The sequence below is a fragment of the Odocoileus virginianus genome, chromosome 18 (genome assembly GCF_023699985.2).
Source record: "Odocoileus virginianus isolate 20LAN1187 ecotype Illinois chromosome 18, Ovbor_1.2, whole genome shotgun sequence".
Classification (NCBI taxonomy): domain Eukaryota; kingdom Metazoa; phylum Chordata; class Mammalia; order Artiodactyla; family Cervidae; genus Odocoileus; species Odocoileus virginianus.
In genome coordinates, this window is record NC_069691.1 from 23039892 (window position 1) to 23060103 (window position 20212).

Below are 20212 nucleotides of genomic sequence, written 5' to 3' on the forward strand. Positions count from 1 at the left end.
CTGGTACTGTTGATACTCCATGCCATGGGGGCACTGTTAAATTTAAGAGCTTTGAGGGGCCTTCAAATACACTTTATAAGTGGTGCCAGAAGTTTCTCAGGCCCCTTTAGGAACTTGGGAAGGGAAAATTGGGAGGGTATCAATTGGAGTTCTAGACTCCCTGTCCCACTTTGAGGCGGTTTTTATTTATTTCATGTATGAGGCTTTGTTATAAATCTGTTAGCACAAAAAAGTTCAACTTTTCAGAGTTTTTAAAATGGCTTCTGTGATGGAAAGAGGTCCGTACACGGAGTCAGATTTGGTTTGAAGGCCAGAACCAGTCACCTACTGATGTAGGAGGGAAAGTTCCTCTCCCTGACAACTGCTACAGTACCTACCTCACAGGGACGTTGTGATGTCGAAACCACTATGAATACTGGAGGCGCAGGTACTGAGCCTAAGTTCCGCCCTCCGCCGCCTTCAGGCCGGAAGTCCGACCTCCACCACCCCAACCCAACCTACCCTACCCTCCAGCCATCCCCCCCTCCCCCGCCCGCAACCCTAGCCGGCAGTGGACCCTATAAACCAAGGCATCTAGTCCGCAGCCAGGACATTCACTCATTGGCCAAGGCATCCGTTCTACTAGCCAAGACATGGATCCTTCCTGCCTAGAGTCCCACCCCACCCTAGAGTCTGACCCGGAAGGCCTAGACTTCAACTCTGCTGGCCAATACTGTTTCTCCTCTGGTCACGAGTTCGACTGTCTCTACCAAGAACTGGACCTGGACTCTCTTAATGAAGATCTTTCTCAGTCTATGCCAGACGCCTTGACAGAGACCTCTGTAGGCCCTTATGAATCCCACTCGACTGCCAAACCAGAGGATCTTACTGAGGCAGAGCAAAAGGAGCTCAAATCTGAGCTCGCTGAACTGGAGGCAGAAATTGTAACACTACGCCAAGCGCTGGCAGCCAGAGAAAGACGCTGCGTGGAGCTCAAGAGGAAGCTGGGTCTTACGGCCTTAGTGGGGCTGAAGCAGAATCTGTCCAAGAGCTGGCACGACGTTCAGGTCTCCAACGCCTACATGAAACAAAAGACGTCAGCTGCCCTGTCCACCATGAGCTCTGCCATCTGCAGGAAGCTTGGAGACATGAAGAAATCAGTCACATTAAGACCCTTTGAAGGTCTTATGGGGACAATCAAGTCCAGAGTCGCAGGTAGCAGAGAGCTTGGCCGTGACTGTCTTCCTTCTTCAGCGGGGAGTGGGAATGATCCACTCCCAGTTTCTGGGAGTTGGGATGACCCGCTCCCGGTGTCAGGGATTGGGAATGATCCAGTTCTGGCAAGTAGGGATGACCTACTCCCCTTTCTGGAGCCAGAATGAGCTCCTTGGTTAACTTGCCTGGTCACCTAACCAGTGCAAGAACTCCCTTCCATAATCCTGACTGCAACTCTGCCCATCAAAAACAAGTAACCAAACCACAATGGTAAAGTGAATTTAGGAAATGGAGAGAGTCCGGTTTTGAGAAAAGCAATCCCCGTTTGTACATAGATATTTGCTACTGTTGAGATAAAAATCCAACGTTTTGTACCCAGTTATTTTACACTGAAGTTTGTAGATGAAATGTATCACTATACTAGCCTTCCCGGGGTTGCATTTAAATGGACAGGAGTATGGTTCCAGAGGGTTTTAGGCCAAAGCCAAAACTTTTTTTTTTTTGGAAAAAACTAGTGCACAAAAAGGGCATAATAGGCTTCTGTTTAGATCTAGGAACAAAGGATGAAAGAACTGCAAGTTTCTTTCCTCCTTTCCCTAAATCTTACAAAGAGCCTTGAAAGCTCTGCCTGGCCTATGATTTTTATTTTTTAAAGGTGATAAAACTGTTGTTTTTCTCTGAGACCCTCATAAAGGGGGAAAATACTAATAGACTAACTGTTACAGGATACTATGACTTTTATAAAATGATTTTTTAATTGCTAATTAAGCAAAGTAGCTTCAATTTAGGGATCGTCAACTACTTTGGACTCAAGCTGAAACTGCAACTTTATTCTGCTTTGTGCTTTGTTTAGAATCTTTATATATATGAAAATGAGGGCCTTATAATTTAATCCTTGTGGCTATGTGTCTCTGCCACAGCAGCATGCTACCTATAAAAAAAGAATATTGTTTCTTTGTTCTGCAGCAATTCCTAGTTATCATTTTCAGTTGAGGGACTGAGGGAAAAGAGCATTGCCAAATTCAAGAAAGGTAAACCTCTGTCTTAAGTGACATTTAAAACAGACTGTCTTTCCCCTGAAATTCTGGCTATTATACCTTTGAATGGACCTAACCGATTGTACATCACTGGTCATTTTGACTCCAAGTTTGTACTTGTTTATAAGCACTTGTTTGTACTAATCCCGAATGAGACGGAAACAAAACCCAACCCTCAGGGATATCAAGATAATAGGACCCTGTAGGACCTGGTTTGGGTTTATTCAAACTTTCTCATATCTGATTTTCATAGGAGCTACTTTTTTTTTTTTCTATTTTCAACTGTCAGGATCTGGCAGCTTCTCTCACTCCTCCAGTAACACTGCCTGGATTAAAAGCTTGTGTTTTATATTGGCTTTTAGCAGGGGTCTAGAGTCTTTATTTTCTTGGATATATATATTGATAACATCTCATCGCCTAAAAGTAGTCCCTACAATGTAATAAAGTGATCCTGTTTTGTTGATTTTTGACTGCTTCACCTATATTATTTTGGTTTGACTATAAGCAAAACAAAATACCACTATAAATACAAAAGCATTTGGTAAACTATAAAGCCACTGATACAAAGTCCACATATTCCTGAAAACAAAGTTTTGCTTGGATTAAAACAAGATGTTCAACTTGTCTTACAAGTTGTGTTTTAATTTGTTGTAGTTTTTTAAATTTGGGGCTTATTTATTTTTGGCTGTGCTCAGTCTTCGTTGCTCTCTGCAGGCTTTCTCTAGTTGAAGTGAGTAGGGGCTACTCTGTTGTTGTGCGCGGGCTTCTCATCATGGTGGCTTCTCTTTTTGTGCAGCATGAGCTCCAGGGCACCTGGGCTTCAGTAATTGCATTGCATGGGCTCAGTAGTTGCAACTCATGGGCTCCAGAGTGCAGGCTAAGTAGTTGTGGTACATTGCCCTGCAGCATGTGGAATCTTCCTGGACCAGGGATTGAACCTGTGTCCCCTGCATTTACAGGCAAATTCTTTACCACCAGACCACTGGGGAAGTCCAATTTGTTGTAGCTTTATAAGTTGAAGAACTGGAGAGAAACTTGCAGAATTCATGAAGCCAAAGTAGCCCAACAGGCAAAGTCTTTGACCCCATATTACAGAAAGCCTTGTGTTAGAGAAAATCTCCAGCTAACATGATGGGCCAAACTCAGAATATGTTCTGTTTTATTTAGTAATTTATACAATTGCTATAATAATTTCCCCCAATAAATCCTCAACTCCTGAAAGTAGTGAAGAGCACAACTATTTTTGTTTATCATTGTATTCCCATGCCAAGCTTAGGGTAGATGTTTAATAAATACTTGTTGCATAAATGAAGGAATCAATATCACATACTTCAGATATCAAATCTTGAATCCAAGAGATTATCAACAACATGAACTTATTGACAAGTTCCTCCTGCTTTTAAAGCATTTCACTTCCGTATCCAGAGATAATTTGAGATTCTACTATGTGTCGGGCACTGTGCCAAGCTCTGAAGGCACAGAAATTTATTAGTCATGGACCCTGCTCTCTTAAAACATTTTCAAATCATTGCAACTCATTGCAGTAGATGCTAAAATAGAAGATACCTATAAAAAAAGAATGTTCAACTCTGCCTTGGTAGATCAGAAAAGAATTCAGAGTCAAAGTCTTAGAGGACTAGTAGGAATTTGTAAGATATAAAAGAGTAGAACATTCCAGACAATATCCAGAGGAACTAAGTCATGAAGGAATGTAATAGAATAGTATGTTCCAGGAAATACCAATAGGTCATTGTGGTGGGAGAGAGGGGGGGAAGTGATGAGAGATGAGGATGGAGAAATAAGCAAAGGGCAAGATCATAAGTAGTCTTATATACTATCTGACATTAGTATTTAATTCTGTAGGAAATGAGGAGTTGAAGATGTTTAAGTCAAATTCATGTTTTAGATGTATCACTCTGGTCACCATAGAAATAGATTAAGTATTTAAGAGATATACTCTCTAAAACTTAGGAAGAAACTGCATAGGAGAGAGGGACAGATAGATTTGCAAGTTGATAAAGATGTAGAATTAAAAAGACTTGATACTGATAATGCTGGAGCTGAACATTCATTTTGCTTTGACTCTTTTATTGGATTTCAGCATACCTGCATCAACAGCCACAGACACCAAACAAAATGCCTCCATGAGCTTGTGGACTCTGGATCAAAAGTTTCCCCCAGCTTTTCTTTCTTCCACTTGCCTCTACCCTTCCGATACATTGCTGACCTTCATTTTCTAGCCTGTCCACCTTTATAATTTGATCACTTCTGCTCATCTAGCCATATCTGGATTTTGTAGCCTAGCATCAGTCTGTCTCAGTTTAGGGCACTTCAGGATGCAATTTGCAATAGTGCTCAATATATGAACCCTCAAAGATGACCCATCTGACTCAATTTCTGAGAACCTTTGGTTGGGAGTGATATTGGAACAAAATTCCCTGAGTTTCTTGGTTTTCTTGGTCTTCCACTGCTCATATAAGTGAAGGGCTGGAGTGGAAGATAGAGACAAGGTTGAAAGTTCTAACTCCCACAGATGGCACTCTCCATGTAGTTAGCAAGGACGGGAGTATAGTACCAAACCCTTGTTCATTAGCATCATACATACACCAGAATATTGCAAGCATCACTTCCAGAGAAATTCACTTGCACTTTTGGAGTATACTTTATTCTTATCTTCATATTTGAGAGAAAATATATCACATACCTACTCATGAATTGCATGAACTGCAGAGAGGTCAGTGGTAATCTAGAACTGTGTAGGTCTTCTGACAGTGCTAGCCAATGTGCTTGATGGCCCTCCCCGTTAAGGGGACAATGATGTCATTTGTTGATTCTGCTAAGGAATGAGATCAGTTGCCTCTGGGCCATGTAATTTCAGTTCTTGTCCATGAATTCCAACATAAGAAAAATTGATGATTGCCACACTATCAAAATTACTGGGGCTTCCTGGCAGCTATTAATATCTGAGACCATGTCCCACTCCTTCTGACCAGATCTATTGCTGGGAGGCTCAGTGATGCCATGCCTTCCAGTGCCTAGAGCCTCATTCACATAAGGCAAGTGAAAAGTGGAAGAATGCCCTCAAAATGATGCACCTTGGCCAGCTACTATGACACATTATCATGGCACTTGGTCATCTCTCAGAAATTACTAAGCAGATCCCTAGAACAGTCAAAAATATCTGGAGATTCCTGAGAATTCACCAGGTAATTTAAAAGTTCCTTCCCTGTGTAACTACACAACAACCCAAATAAATGATTACCTCAAGAAAAGAAATGGGTTCTTCTGGAAGTTGAAGGTTTCCATCACCTCTACCCCAGTCCTGGCTACCTTACCTCAGGCCCATGGCACTAAAACTTTCAGCTAATTAGATAAAAAATGCTTACCTAAGTTAGAGGAACAATTCATAGACTTAGCTGAGCCAAACTTTCATTCTAGAACATTAGAACTAAGAAAATATTCAATTACATCGAAACTGGTCCATACAGTCATATAGATTTTTCATATTTAACTTCATAGTATGACTTCAAATATCCTAATATTGACCTGGAAACTTGTATTGTAACCCAGGCCACCCACACTTCTGACCAACTGGCTACAAACCTCCAGGGATTTCTCAGTACTCCTTGAAATACCATAATTAATTGGAATAACTCACAGAACTCAAGGAAGCCCTGTGCTTGTGATTAAAGTTTTATTATAAAGGATATAAATTGGGATTGACGAAGTGAAGAAGCACCAGAATGAGACCTTAGAGGAAACCTGATGCTTCCATGTCTTTAGGATGCATCCTCCTGACAGCACATAAATATTTGATTACCAATCTGGCAGGTTCACTTGTACAGCTTCAGGTGACCAGAGTTTTTATTGGGGTTTCATCACATGGGTATGATTGATTGAATTATTGGCCACATGATGGAACTCAATCTTCAGTCCTCTTCTCTCTCCAGAGATTGGGAGGTCAGGCTGATATAATGTGACTCAACTCTCCAAACCTTAATCACATGGTTGGGTCTTTCCAGCACTGCTGCTGCTGCTGCTGCTGCTGCTGCTGCTGCTGCGTCACGTCAGTCGTGTCCAACTCTGTGTGACCCCATAGATGGCAGCCCAACAGGCTCCTCTCTCCCTGGGATTCTCCAGGCAAGAACACTTGAGTGAGTTGCCATTTCCTTCTCCAATGCATGAAAGTGAAAAGTGAAAGTGAAGTAGCTCAGTTGTGTTCAACTCTTAGCGACCCCATGGACTGTAGCCTACCAGGCCCCTCGGTCCATGGGATTCTCCAGGCAAGAGCACTGGAGTGGGTTGCCATTGCCTACTCCACCAGCATTGCTAGCCCCCGTCTTGAACCTATTGAGGGACCTATCACGAAAAACGACAACAGTCCTTTCACTTGGACTCGGGAAATTCCAAGGATTTAGAGGCTCCTTACAAGGAATCAGAGACAAAGACCAGCCAATATTTTTTATTATACAGAAAAACAAGCAATAGGAGGCTGCTCTACAATCTCCACAAACACAAGCAAAAGTCATTGTGCCTCCATTCTAGCCTGTAAACACTTCTTAGAAATAATTTAGCTGGTCAATGTTTCTTACTGCCACAAAAATCTCATATAATTCACAGCATTGCTTCACCACCCAACTATACCATTCCATAACTCTTATAGCTTCCAGACTATTATTTACCCCAAATTCCTGATTATTAGAAACAAACCCAATGATCAGCACCTAGAAAAGACATAGACTACAATGGACATGTATAAAACACCTTCAAAGGCACCAGTGACCATTGGGCTGAGACTGTACTAGAGACGAGACATCTACCCCACTCATTCCTGCATAAAACTTAAATATGTCTTCCTTAGCCTATTTATCTACCTTTATCTATCCTATGGAAGAAGACATCTAATTATTCCCATCTCCTCATATTCATCCTGCCTTCCATGAATCCTTGCTGAGCCGAGTCAATCTAAATCTTTACCTACTCTTAAATATTATCTCCTAGTCCTAAAAACTTGGGCTGGGAAGCCAGGGCACATAGAAATATTAAACACCTGTTGATTGGTACCTTGGCTCCCACTTCTATGGTACTTAATACCATGGGGATTTTATGGAGCCAGAAAAAAATTGTAATGGAAATCAGTCTCCCACTGCAAAATTATCCTAGACCCTGGCCAGGGACTTTCATGAGGCTTTCCTGATGGGGTTGGGTGGGGAATCTAGGGGAGTGGGATGAAGCTTTGCAGCAGCCATCCTGAACACCATCTCATTTGTTTCTAGCACACTGTCATACTGAACTCTCCTCCTTCCTCTGTGCTCTTCCCCGCCTCTGACTCCCAACTTTTGACTCTATACCCCCAACTTTAAGCCTACCTTTGGCTATATGGATTTGTTATTCAAATCAGGTGTTCTCATCAAATGGCCCTTATCTTTTCCCAGCAGACTTAGTTTACCTTTCAATCTATGACTTTGTGTTGCTGCCTATGAAAGCCTGATAAGCCCACCTGAACTTTATAGGAGAGGAGATAGGTACACATTTGGAGGCATGAGATTGGCTACTTTGTAATGTATATAGTTGCCAGGAAGGCAAACATTTATAACAATAATATACTATTTACTGTGGACCATAAGTTTTCCCAACTTCATTTCATTTTATTCATTTAATCCTCACGATACCTTTGTGAGGTAATTATTCCAATTTTACAAATTATGAAACCAAAACGCAAAGAAGTAAAGCAACTTTCCAAAAAATATACAGCTAGTAAATGGCAGAGCCACATGCATGCCAGGAAGAGAAGTCTCCTCAGAAACCAATCCTAACAGCATCCTGCTGTTAGACATCCAGCCTCCAGACCTATGAGAAAACAAAGGTCCACAATTTGAGCCACCCAGTCTGTGCTATCCTTTTATGACAGCCCTACCAGACTAATCTCCTTCAAATTTTTACTCAAAAACAACCCCTTTGGTCACCCTATGTACAGTTTTAACTACTATATCCTTGTTCCTGGGTTTAGCATCATATGTCACAGATTATATATTTGCAATCTGTTTATTGTCTGCCTCTTCCACTAGAACGTGAACTTCATAAGTGCAAGATTTTTGTCAGTATTGTTCACTAATATATTCCCTGTGTATAATGAAGTGTCTGGCACAAATTAAGTGTTTAGTAAATAAATGACAGGAGGAAAGAGAGCCCAGGAACTGACTGGCTCCATTTTCCTCATATCTCACCAAACTCCACAGGACAGAAAGGAGGCAGGGCTGGGACAATAAATGAAACCTTGTCTGTATGTAGAATGGTTTCAGCATGATGACAAATACCAACTTCTACAAACAATCAGAGTAGCCAGAGTCAGAAAAGCAAACCAAAGAGACATCTAAAATCACTAAAAACTTAAGGGCATCTAGGCAACCAATGACTAACTCTGCCCTATACCTGCTTGTTAAGGGTTATGACCGGGAGCTTCCCTGGTGGCTCAGATGGTAAAGCATCTGCCTGCAATGCAGGAGACCCAGGTTCAATCCCTGGGTCAGGAAGCTCTCCTGGAGAAGGAAATGGCAACCCACTTCAGTATTCTTGCCTGGAAAATCCCATGGATGGAGGAACCTGGTAGGCTATAGTCCATGGGGTTGCAAAGAGTCAGACACAACTGAGCAACTTCACTTTCAAGGCTTGTGACTTTTACTTCTGCTTATTTTACCTACTCAGATGTCTGTCTTCGGAATGCTTCTGCCTCCAGAAGCCTTCTCACTCTTACTTTAGCACTTTTGTCCTTAGCTAAGGCAAGATTGGTGGTGATTTGAGGAATGATATGCAAGTTTACCCAGGGTCTTCAAAATTTTCCTTCCCTTAAAAGCTCGAGAGTCCTAGAAAAATAAATGCTTATAATGTTCACTCAGGTAGCAGCTAGGAGTCTCTCCAGGCTCCACCAGGAATCCCTTGCTTCTGCCTAGCTTCCGTTACTGTCTATAGCTCATTCCTGGGCACTTGATTTTCACCTCCCTCCCTGTTCTCTTTTGATGGCATCTTAGTTTTGGTTTCATCCCTGGATGCTTCTCTTGAATTACCTTAAGCACTTTACTCAGAAGTCTCTTAGCAGATGAATCCAGCATCCTGGAATTCTGCTCCTGAAGAAGTGGATTTAAAGCTAAACAATAAAGAGAAGGGGCTTCCCAGATGGTACTAGTGGTGAAGAACCCACCTGCCAATGCAGGAGACACAAGAGATGTAGGTTCAATCCCAGGGTCACAAAGATCCCCTGGAGTAGGAAATGACAACCCACTCCAGTATCCTTGCCTGGAAAATTCCATGGTCAGAGGAATCTGGCGGGCTATAGTCTATTGGTCCATAAAGAGTAGGACATGACTGAGAGACTTAGCACCAACAAAGAGAAATTCTGTAACACCCCCATCTCTCAGCCACCTCTCCTCTACTCATAGCTTCTCTTCAACACTAGGGGGTGCTAGTCACACTGTCATTTTACCCTGTTAAACCTCCAACCATCAGTTACATTTCTTAATATGTTTATCACTAAAGACTAAATCCATGGCCCCTCTTGAAATATGGATAAATCTTGCACCTGTTCCTTATGTGATAGAAGAGGACTTACCATTAACTAGGGTTTTGACCTTAACCTGTAGAACCTACTTGAAATACTGAGAATAAGGTCAGGGGGAAATTTCTTTTGCTAACTCCATAGAGTATGTGTTCTGTGTATTCGTTTCAGGACTAGGCAAGGAGAGGGGACTCCTTGTTCTGATGCAAAATGAAAAGAGAGAAATCCTTCTTTGAAGAAAGAGGTTGTTTGCGGCAGTGGAGGGAGAAGGAACAGGATCAATTATCGGGGTTGGAAGATAAAAAGAAAGGAAAAGAGGAGGGGCACACAGGCTGAGGACTGGGGGGTGGATGGAGCAGGCACGGTGGAATCTGAGGGCCTTGGACATGTATCGCCAGTTGGCTGGGGTGCTGTGGGCCAGGAGTATCACACACTATTTTGAGGTGGTGGCGGTCATGGGAAGGAAGGAGGAGAAGCAACCTAAACGTTCATTGTCAGAGGAAGGGATAAAGAAGATGTAGTACATATATCAATGTAATACTCAGTTCAGTTCAGTCTCTCAGTCGTGTAAAACTCTTTGTGACCCCATGAATCGCAGCACGCCAGGCCTCCCTGTCCATCACAAACTCCTGGAGTTTACGCAAACTCATGCCCATCGAGTCGGTGATGTCATCCAGCCATCTCATCCTCTGTCATCCCCTTCTCCTCCTGCCCCCAATCCCTCCCAGCATCATGGTCTTTTCCAATGAGTCAACTCTTTGCATCAGGTGGCCAAAGTACTGGAGTTTCAGCTTCAGCATCAGTCCTTCCAATGAACACCCAGGACTGATCTCCTTTAGGATGGACTGGTTGGATCTCCTTGCAGTCCAAGGGACTCTCAACAGTCTTCTCCAACACCATGGTTCAAAAGCATCAATTTTTTGGCACTCAGCTTTCTTCACAGTCCAACTCTCACATCCATACATGACCACTGGAAAAACCATAGCCTTGACTAGACGGACCTTTGTTGGCAAAGTAATGTCTCTGCTTTTTAATATGCTATCTAGGTTGATCATAACTTTCCCTCCAAGGAGTAAGCGTCTTTTCATTTCATGACTGCAGTCACCATCTGCAGTGACTTTGGAGCCCAAAAAATAAAGTCTGACACTGTTTCCAATGTGTCCCCATCTATTTCCCATGAGGTGATGGGACCAGATGCTGTGATCTTAGTTTTCTGAATGTTAAGCTTTAAGCCAACTTTTTCACTCTCCTCGTTCACTTTCATCAAGAGGCTCTTAGTTCTTATTCACTTTCTGCCATATGGGTGGTGTCATCTGCATGTCTGAGGTTATTGATATTTCTCCTGGCAATCTTAATTCCAGCTTGTGCTTCTTCCAGCCCAGCATTTCTCATGATGTACTCGGCATATAAGTTAAATAAGCAGGGTGACAGTATACAGCCTTGACATACTCCTTTTCCTATTTGGAACCAGTGTGTTGTTCCATGTCCAGTTCTAACTGTTGTTTCCTGACCTGCATACAGGTTTCTCAAGAGGCAGGTCAGGTGGTCTGGTATTCCCATCTCTTTCAGAATTTTCCACAGTTTATTGTGATCCACACAAAGGCTTTGGTGTAGTCAATAAAGCAGAAATAGATGTTTTTCTGGAACTCTCTTGCTTTTTCGTAATACTACTCAGCCATTAAAAAGAATGAAATAATTTCATTTGCAGCAACATGGATGAATCTAGAGATTACCATACTAAGTCAGACAGAGAAAGTCAAATACCATATAATATTGCTTATATGCAGAATCTAAACAAAACAAAACAAAACAAAAAACGCTTCCCAGGTGGAACTAGTGGTAAAGAACCCGCCTGCCAATGCAGGAGAAGTAAGAGACGTGAGTTCAATCTCTGGGTCGGGAGAATCCCCTGGAGAGGGCATGGCAACCCACTCCAGTATTCTTGCCTGAAGAAACCCATGGATAGAGGAGCCTGGCAGGCTATAGTCCATACTGTTGCAAAGAGTCAGACATGACTGAAGTGACTTAGCATGCACACACATTCGCAGAATCTAAAAAAAACGATACAAATGAACTTATTTACAAAACATAGACTCACACACTTAGAAAACAAACTCAGGTTACCAAAGGGGAAAGAAAGAGAAGAGGGATAAATTAGGAGTCTGAGACTGACATATACACACAACTCTATTTAAAATAGATAACCAGCAATGACATATTGTACAGCATAGGGAACTCTGCTAAATATTCTGTAATAATGTAAATGGGAAAATAATTTGAAAAAGAACAGACACATGTGTATGTATAACTGAATCACTTTGCTGTACACTTGGAACTAACACAGCATTGTTAATAAACTATAGTTCAATATGAAATAAAAATGTTTTTAAAAAGAAAGTTAAAAAAAAGGAAGTATATCAGGAGCTACTCCGAAGCTAAGCAAGGGAGAATTCTCACAACACATCATCCTCTGGTCCCCAGACTCTGAGAGCCTCCAGCTCCACACCTCATTACCCTCCTTTCAATCATCTCTTAGGGAAACTCTTTGCCGTAGGCAACAGAGGCTCAGAAATGGAGGATGGGAAGGACAGAAGAGGCTCCATTCCTGGCATCCATAGTTAGATCCCTGAACATATTTCTCTGTAAAAATACTGCTCATTGAATGGCCACATAATATAGTTCTGTTGGAGCTTTACTTCAAAGTATTATGGGTTAAATATAACTGACCACCATGTATAATATGGTTTCTATGGAGAATGCATTTTGAGTTCCACATAACTCACTTCTACAAACAAACCACTGGAATTCTGGCATTCCAACAGGACTGCCTGTGCAACTCTCAAATGAGAGAGCAAGATAAATTAATGTGTTTTGGGACTGTTGACTTCATCAGACAAGGAAAGACTTTGTGTCCTTTTTGCTTGAGAGCTTTCTTATATTGCCTCCTGATCATTCTAGAGATAAAGAAATACAAGAGAACAAGTAAAATATAAGAGAATGAGTAAAAATCAGAAGGAAATCTAATTTTAGCTTCTTTAGGTATTCTGATAATGAAAACTACTAAAGTATACCAAATAAAAGTGAGATCAATAAATTAAGTTTATCTAAATTCAGATTATTAAACTGTACTTTAACCACTTTAGTATAACTGTATGTGTGCATGCACATACACACAGATTAGGGAGAAACGGAGAAAATTATTCGTGCAGTTCTTCTTAGTGAAACTGAAAGTTTAGTTAACCTTGAAAAGATGCCATTATTAAGTGAGCTATAGCTCATTGTTTATGTGCAAGTTAGCCACTAGATCACATGTATCCTTTTTGGAGGCCTTTAGCAAAACTAAACATTTAACTTCTAGTACACGGAAATATTTTTACTTTTTTTTCTGGTAAAAGAAACCCCATGCTTTGAAAATGCAAGAGATGAAACAGACTTTTAAAAATGATTCTTCAGTAATTAACATTTTTACATAAAAGAAATGTCCTGCAAATATTTAAAGAACATTCATAAGTGTCAGGACAGAGATGAAAAAAAAAAAAGTCCAGTAAACCTTGATATCATGCATTTGAGCACTTCTTATGTGCTAAGGGATTTACTTCTATTATTATTTTTAATCCTCACTAAAGGAAGAAATTAACTCCCACATTTCATCAATGAGAAACTTAAGGCAGAGAGACTAAAGAACTTGCCCAATTCTTCAAAGTCTGAAAATAACAGAATGGACACTTGAATCCAGGTGCAGATAACTCACAGCCAGGCTCTCAGCTACTCTGCTGCCTCACAAATGGCAGAAGTCCAAGTGCCACTATTAAACATTAGCCATTATTACCAAGAATTGCCCACGGGGATCTTTATAGTGCAAGTATCATGTGCAAAACACTCCCAAAGGGTTTCTCTTTAGAAAAGAGTACACTTGCCAGAGGAAGGTGTTTCTGAATATCATTACCAGTAACAAATCCTTAAACTTAATCTATACTTTTGGGATAATAAACAATCTAAACAAGTACCATTTTTATAAATAAGCCATGACTAATGCAATCTGCATAAAAATAAGCATTATGTCTTGGAGGGATACAGATGCCCTGCTTGGGGGAGCTGGCAAACAGAGGTGGACAGGCAAACACAGGGGCACAAGTGTGTTTACATGTGTGTGCACCTTGAGGCATGGTTCTGTTATCATCCAAGAGAAAAAGGGAGTCATGGTCTGTTCCATCTCTAGCCTTATACAGAAGCTTGTTAATATTGGGAGGTTCAAGTTTAGTAACCTGAACTAGTTCATTGCATAACCCACTCTTGAGGCTCTGGCTAAACTGCGGTGGAAGTTTGGATCCTTTCCCCCAAGAGAGCCCATAAAGCTTAAGAGCTGTCAATTCTTTCTCCTGGCAGCTGGTCAATGTCTATCAGTTCTTGTGGGTAGATCTTCATTGCTTCCTCTTCCCTCCTGGGAAATGACTGCTGGGCTTCTAAAGCTAACACCCTCCACGTCTCCTAAAATGTAGTATCTCAGAATTGCAATCAGTGTGCACCCAACAGTATTACCCACCCCAACTCCCCACGAGTTCCCAACCAAAGCTCTGGATATTCATGAATCATTATGACTACTTAATCCCAGTGAGTTCTACTGAATTGCCTCTAAATTTCTCTGGATGTGTGAATAAGGGAAGGCTTAGCTGCTCAGAACAGTTGCTAGACTCAATATCCGTGAAAGCAGGGTCTGAATCTGCATCTCAACCTCCACTGACTGGATGGATCCAGTGGAAATCTGTCCTCAGGATTTTGAATTTTCCTTCTGTAGTGTCATAGTCCCCATGCCTAGGGACAGAGAAGCCTGGTGGGCTACAGTCCATGGGATCACAAAAGAGCTAGACATGACTTAGTGACTAAACAGCAAGGGAGTAAAGAAAAGCAGAGACATTGCCTTCTTGCCAGGGCAAACAAACAGGTGCTGTGAATCCAGTGGTTCATAACAAAATGCTCAATTTCTCCTTGCTTGGAGGCAGAAGTTGTTCTAGCTAGGATAGAAGTTAGATTCCAAGTGGTCAGAACTGGAACAGTTTGCCATGTGACATCAGGAGGTCAGTTGGGCCAGTTAAGTCACAATCCAGTAGGGAAATCTTATATTTGAAAGCTGGCAAGACAAATAGCTAATATAAAACCCAAAGGCCAGAAATTAGTATTTCAAAACAAAGACTTGAGAATCAGACAAACTGTGATTCAGTTTGTTACACAGGAAGGTAGAGAGCAAAGAGAGGTGTCTAAGGGCACTGTTGTGAAGAACCTTAGAGTGTTTGTAAGTGAAAAAGTGAAAGTGAAGTCGCTCAGTCATGTCTGACTCTGCGACTGCAAGGACTATAGCCTAACAGGCTCCTCCGTCCATGGGATTTTCTAGGCAAGAATGCTGTAGCGGGTTGCCATTTCCTTTCTCCAGGACATCTTCCCAACCCAAGGATTGAACCCAGGTCTCCCTCATTGTAGGCAGACGCTTTACCATCTGAGCCAAAGGAGATACAGGCAGATTTGTCAGGTTTACAGCAAAGTGTGTATACTTCTTGCTCCTGCCCAGCCTTCACATGATTGGAACAGTTTCAGGCCCAGGGGTATGCATCAGTGGGTTACACTATAGAAAAGCTCCTTCCTCAGAGCTGTGATATTACCTTGGCTCCTTCTGAATATTTTTGTCTACTTTTACCTATATTTGACCACAGACCAGCTGAAATCTCAAGTCCCTTCTTTCAGATGTTCTGTCTAAAAGCTTTGCAGATAAGTCTCAAGGTCCCAATCAACTCTCACTTAAAGCTTTGCAGACCTAACTGCAGGTTGACTGGCAAACAAGATATGATAAAACAAAAATCTGAAAGCCTTTTCATTGTCTTCAAAGCTTAGATCATCAGTCTCAACTTATTATAGCTTCCCATGCTTACCTCCTTCTAGCTTCACTAGTCTTTTTGTTCTCTGATCATTCCAAGCTCCCCTTCCACTCCTAGACCCAGGCCCTGCCTCAAGTCCTGTACTTTATAGGGTTCCATCTACCTTTCCTTCATTCATATCCTTCCCTGTAGGGTGAGGTCACAAGACAATGGACATGCCACTGAGACCCAGTACCTCCCATCCTTTTAGATCACACTTGGCATGCCTAGGACCACAGAAGGCTCTGACCAAACAGCCTTGAACCTGCCCCTAGAACCTGCAAGGAGGTTTTCCCTACCTTCATCCTCCTGAAAGAACAACCCCCACCTCTAGATTCTCTGTTATGTAGCATATCTTGGAATATAGTGACACAATGTAGTTATTGAACAAAGAAGTAAAATTATTCAACATATTTGGTTAGAAATATGAAGAGTTAAATTAAAAGCATTGCCTTCAGCTGTGCCCTGCCTGAACACCAACTCACTAAAACTTCATTAAACCAGAAAGTCAGGGAAACTCAGAGCTCAAGTTACTCTTAAGACAACTTTAGTTTTTGTCTCTTTTGATGAAAACCCAGGAACTTGCTCCTAGTTTTTCAATATATGCAGTGCTTCAAGGTTTGAGGATTAAACCCAGCATTTCACAAGTCCATTGCCAAATCAGTGCTACAACACAAACTTTATCATTGACAGTAAAGACTGTCTTTTAAAAATATTTTCCAAGTCAGAATGTCAGTCATATTTGGACTGTGGTACAGAGATTAGAATATTTCTTATCTGCAATCTTAAAATAATTGCTCATGGACACTGTCTTGCTGATACAAACTAAATGATAAATGTAAATTAAAATGACCAGATGCTATATGGCTATTCAGAAGGTCTATATAGAGAAGTGCAGTTCTCTTTCAAAACTTACCTCTGCTTATCTACATATTTATGTTCTCTAGGTTAAACCACTTGGAGTGTGTGGAGATCCATTTTCTTAACTCAGATTTATTAGAAAATAGCATGAAGTAAAACTTTCTGCTAATCCTTCATTGAGGATTCAGTCCCAGGGTGGCAAGAATGAAGGGAAAAAGCAAAGATGGCAAAGAAGAAGAAAAAGGTAAATAGACTCTTTCTTGTATTTACTGAGCTCACTAGACCTTTAAAAGAGACTTCACAAGTTGTTTGGTAACGCAGGATAACTTCAGGAAGGCATTTTTGGAATTATTGCATTTTGGAATCTTTGAAGGGCAAGAAATTTATCTTTCAGCTCTTTTTCCTTGTCCGGTTTCCCATAGGACATTAACTCAGTGCTGTTCTTGCCATGTAAAGACAAAGAGATTTTGATACTTCCTATTGGGGACTGGAAGAAAAGCATTTATTAACCAATACTTGCATGGCAAATGCCAGAGGATAAATTGATATGATTTTGTAAAGATAACCATATCCTGCCCACTAGCCATTACTGGGACTGTCACCAGACTGGATGAATGGGGACTCACCATCATCCACCATGATCCATATGGTTTTGAGAGAACATAGAAGTGAACTGAAAGGGAATATGATGGGTACCACCATCCCCGCATCCTTCCAGTCCAAGAGTAGCACGAATTACTGCAATCTTTCCTCAGATGAGACATTTGTTTCTAATTTACATTCTTGAATGGGAGGGTGGGAATGGTCAGTTTATGGAACTTCCACTTAGCTATTCTAAAAATAATGGTCCTTAGTCTACATAGTGGAGGGAAGATATCTGATATAAGATATAAGAGTTCTGATATCTATTCCAGTTGACACCTACTCCTTTTATATACTCAAGGACTAGGGAAATAACCACAGACTATAGAGCAAGTCTGCTGACTCAATTGTCCTACTGAATTGGACTTGGGCTAATACCCCGTTTATCATCTGGCTACTGTAACTTCTGCTCTAACTAGAAGACCAGGATAGCATTTTGGGTCTCCTAATATCAGTGTCGGGCTTCCCTAGTGGCTCAGATGGTAAGAATCCACCTGCAGTGTGAGAGACCTGGGTTCGTTCCCTGGGTTGGGAAGATCCCCTGGAGGAGGGCATGGCAACCCATTCCAGTATTCTTGCCTGGAGAACCCCGATGGACAGAGGAGCCTGGAGGGCTACAGTACATGGGGTTGCAAAGAGTCGGACACGACTGAGAGACTAAGCACAGCACAGCACAATATCAGTGTCAGTGCCAGCTCAAATCCCATATCTAACAGATTTGAAAAGCCTGAGTAGTTGCCCTTTCCTCTGGAACAGTTACTCTGGTAAATGACCGAATGTCCCCTTAGGGAAGAATCAGAAAAGACATTTATCATATATATCTACGGTGACACTGACAGACTTTTCCTCATGGGGACAGGTTCCCTTTCAGTAAATGAACTCTAGGTCTATAGTCCTCTTTAGTTCTAGAAACTGGATGATTTTTTCACTGTAGCACTGACGTCAGCTTTCCAGCTCTCAATTTTCTATTACACAAATCAAACAATGCCCAGGTCAGTTCTCCATCTATCTTACCGCTAAAATCACCATAGATCCATGTAGGCCAAGTCACTCTGATTTCTACTCTGACTTTGATGCCCATTGCTGTAATTGTGTCCATTGTGACTCTGAGAATTAAGTCCTGCCACTGGTCTCTGTCATTCTGAAATTCCACCAGCCTCATTAATATCAGGCAGCCTAACTTCTATGCCGCATTTACAGTCATGGCCAGCAGAGAACAGGCACCACCAAGCTTCCTAAAAAACCTGGAATACCTAGCACTAGTATATTTCTTATTGCTGTAGAGATGGGAGTGAGCTCTGCACCCTTCCAGGGGATGCAATCAGTGATAAGCTCTCCAGCTGTACATAGTAAATCCATTCTAATGTTCCTTGTCTGGAGCTGCCGATGAGGTGTAGTAGAGGCAGTTTTTGAGAACAAGTATCACCTTGTTAGGCACCTTTTGTTGAGATCATTGCACAGCCTCTAGGAAAGGAAAGAGGAGGTTGCTTTCCTTTGGCAAAGAAAGCAGGTAGATTCCACTGGCCCAGAAACATTCCAGGAAATTTTTTTTAGTTTTTTCTTAGGTATATCCACTCAAATATCTTCACTACAGACAAGTTTTCCTGCCCTCTTTCCCACCTGGGTCCTGAGATTTTCATATAGCATATTCATGGATGCTACAAATTTAATTTCCCTTTACCTCTCTACTGTCTTTATAATTATAATCTGTATCTGATTTTCAACTCATTCTACTCTGAGACCAGACTGCTATTGACACCTTTGGTTTTCAGAGGATCCTTTAAGTTAGCAAGGAGCTGCCCTGAGTCTATCATTTTCTTTAATAAGACTTGCACTGCCACTAAAAGCAGCCACCCCACATAACAAATCTCACAATTACCATTTACCACATTATGATCTCACAGTGCCTTGCCTTCTGCCTTGCATCTCCTTCCAACTAATCATGGGTGAAATTTCATTAATTGTGACCTCACTGCCGGGGGTTATTATTACCCCCACTACCACTGAGCAGTGGGGTCTCTATTGCCTTTAGTCAAGTAGGCAGTTCAACTCCAAAATTCCATCCTGAGAGTTTGCTTCTTAGGACTAATCCTGGAATCTGTTGGGGCATCCCAGGTGGCACTGGTGGTAAAGAGCCCACCTGCCAACACAGGGTGTCATAAGAGACACAGATTTGATCCCTGGGTCAAGAAGATCCCTTGGAGAAGGGCATGGCAACTACTCCAGTATTCTTGCCTGGAGAATCCCATGGTCAGAGCAGCCTGGTGGGCCGTAGTCCATAGAGTCACAAAGAGTCCAACTTGACTGAAACAACTTGGTGCACACACACGCACACACTGGAATCTGTTTTCTTCACCTGAGTTCCAACTGAGTCTAGGCTTTTGTGCAATTGTTTTATTGGGAGAGAAATTCTACAGAAGCAAGAGGAAGAAAGAGAAGTCAGCCAGGGAAGGAGAGGAGGTAAATACAAAGTAGAGCATTAATAAGTTGACCATAGCTCCATAAGGCATACAATGAAATGTCCAGTCATCATGGGACCTCTCTAGAAAAGCCGTAAGAGCTACAGTGTCTTGAAATTACCTGTTAGGGAAAAGAAAGGTGGGCAATTTATCTACTGATTGCTTTCTGTTTCCTACTCTCTTCAGACAAGATTGCCTCATATAGCATTAATGCCCCTTCTTCTACATTCCCTCTAAACATCTACTGGTTCCAGATCGATCAAACAGGTCATAGAGTTACTGTGATAAGCAGCGAAGAACCTTGGAACATAATGGATCTATGAAGACAGATATATAGTTTAGGTCTTGCATAGCCATAGCACAAGTAGGGAGAAATGTTATCTCACAACTTTGAGCCATTCAAAATTATTGTTAAAACTATCAAAGAGAAACAAAGTTGGATATGAGTTAAAGGCAGTAAAAACAGATTTACTCAGTACCTACTGCTATAGTTAAGAGAGTGCAATGTAAACGAAGCTCAACTTTGATCCATGCAGAGGTGACTGGGCATTTTAAAGGGAG

At 41.6% G+C, this 20212-nt stretch overlaps 1 protein-coding gene and 1 non-coding gene across 3 annotated transcripts; both read left to right on the forward strand.

Moving 5' to 3' along the window:
- The first annotated feature begins 420 nt into the window (after positions 1–420).
- TPD52L3 (TPD52 like 3) lies at positions 421–16854 on the forward strand. Of its 2 annotated transcripts, none has more exons than XM_020904582.2 (2): positions 421–1194; positions 2521–2694. In XM_020904582.2, exons 1-2 carry the CDS (start codon positions 633–635, stop codon positions 2670–2672), a joined length of 714 nt encoding a protein of 237 aa, XP_020760241.2. In that variant the 5' UTR covers positions 421–632; the 3' UTR covers positions 2673–2694. The 2 variants fall into 2 exon arrangements, with proteins under 2 accessions (XP_020760241.2, XP_020760242.2); XM_020904583.2 differs by lacking the exon at positions 2521–2694 and adding an exon at positions 16637–16854 and having other exon boundaries at positions 431–1194.
- TRNAC-GCA (transfer RNA cysteine (anticodon GCA)) lies at positions 8693–8765 on the forward strand. The gene has a single exon. It is a non-coding gene; the product is annotated as a tRNA-Cys (tRNA).
- Positions 16855–20212: the final 3358 nt, after the last annotated feature.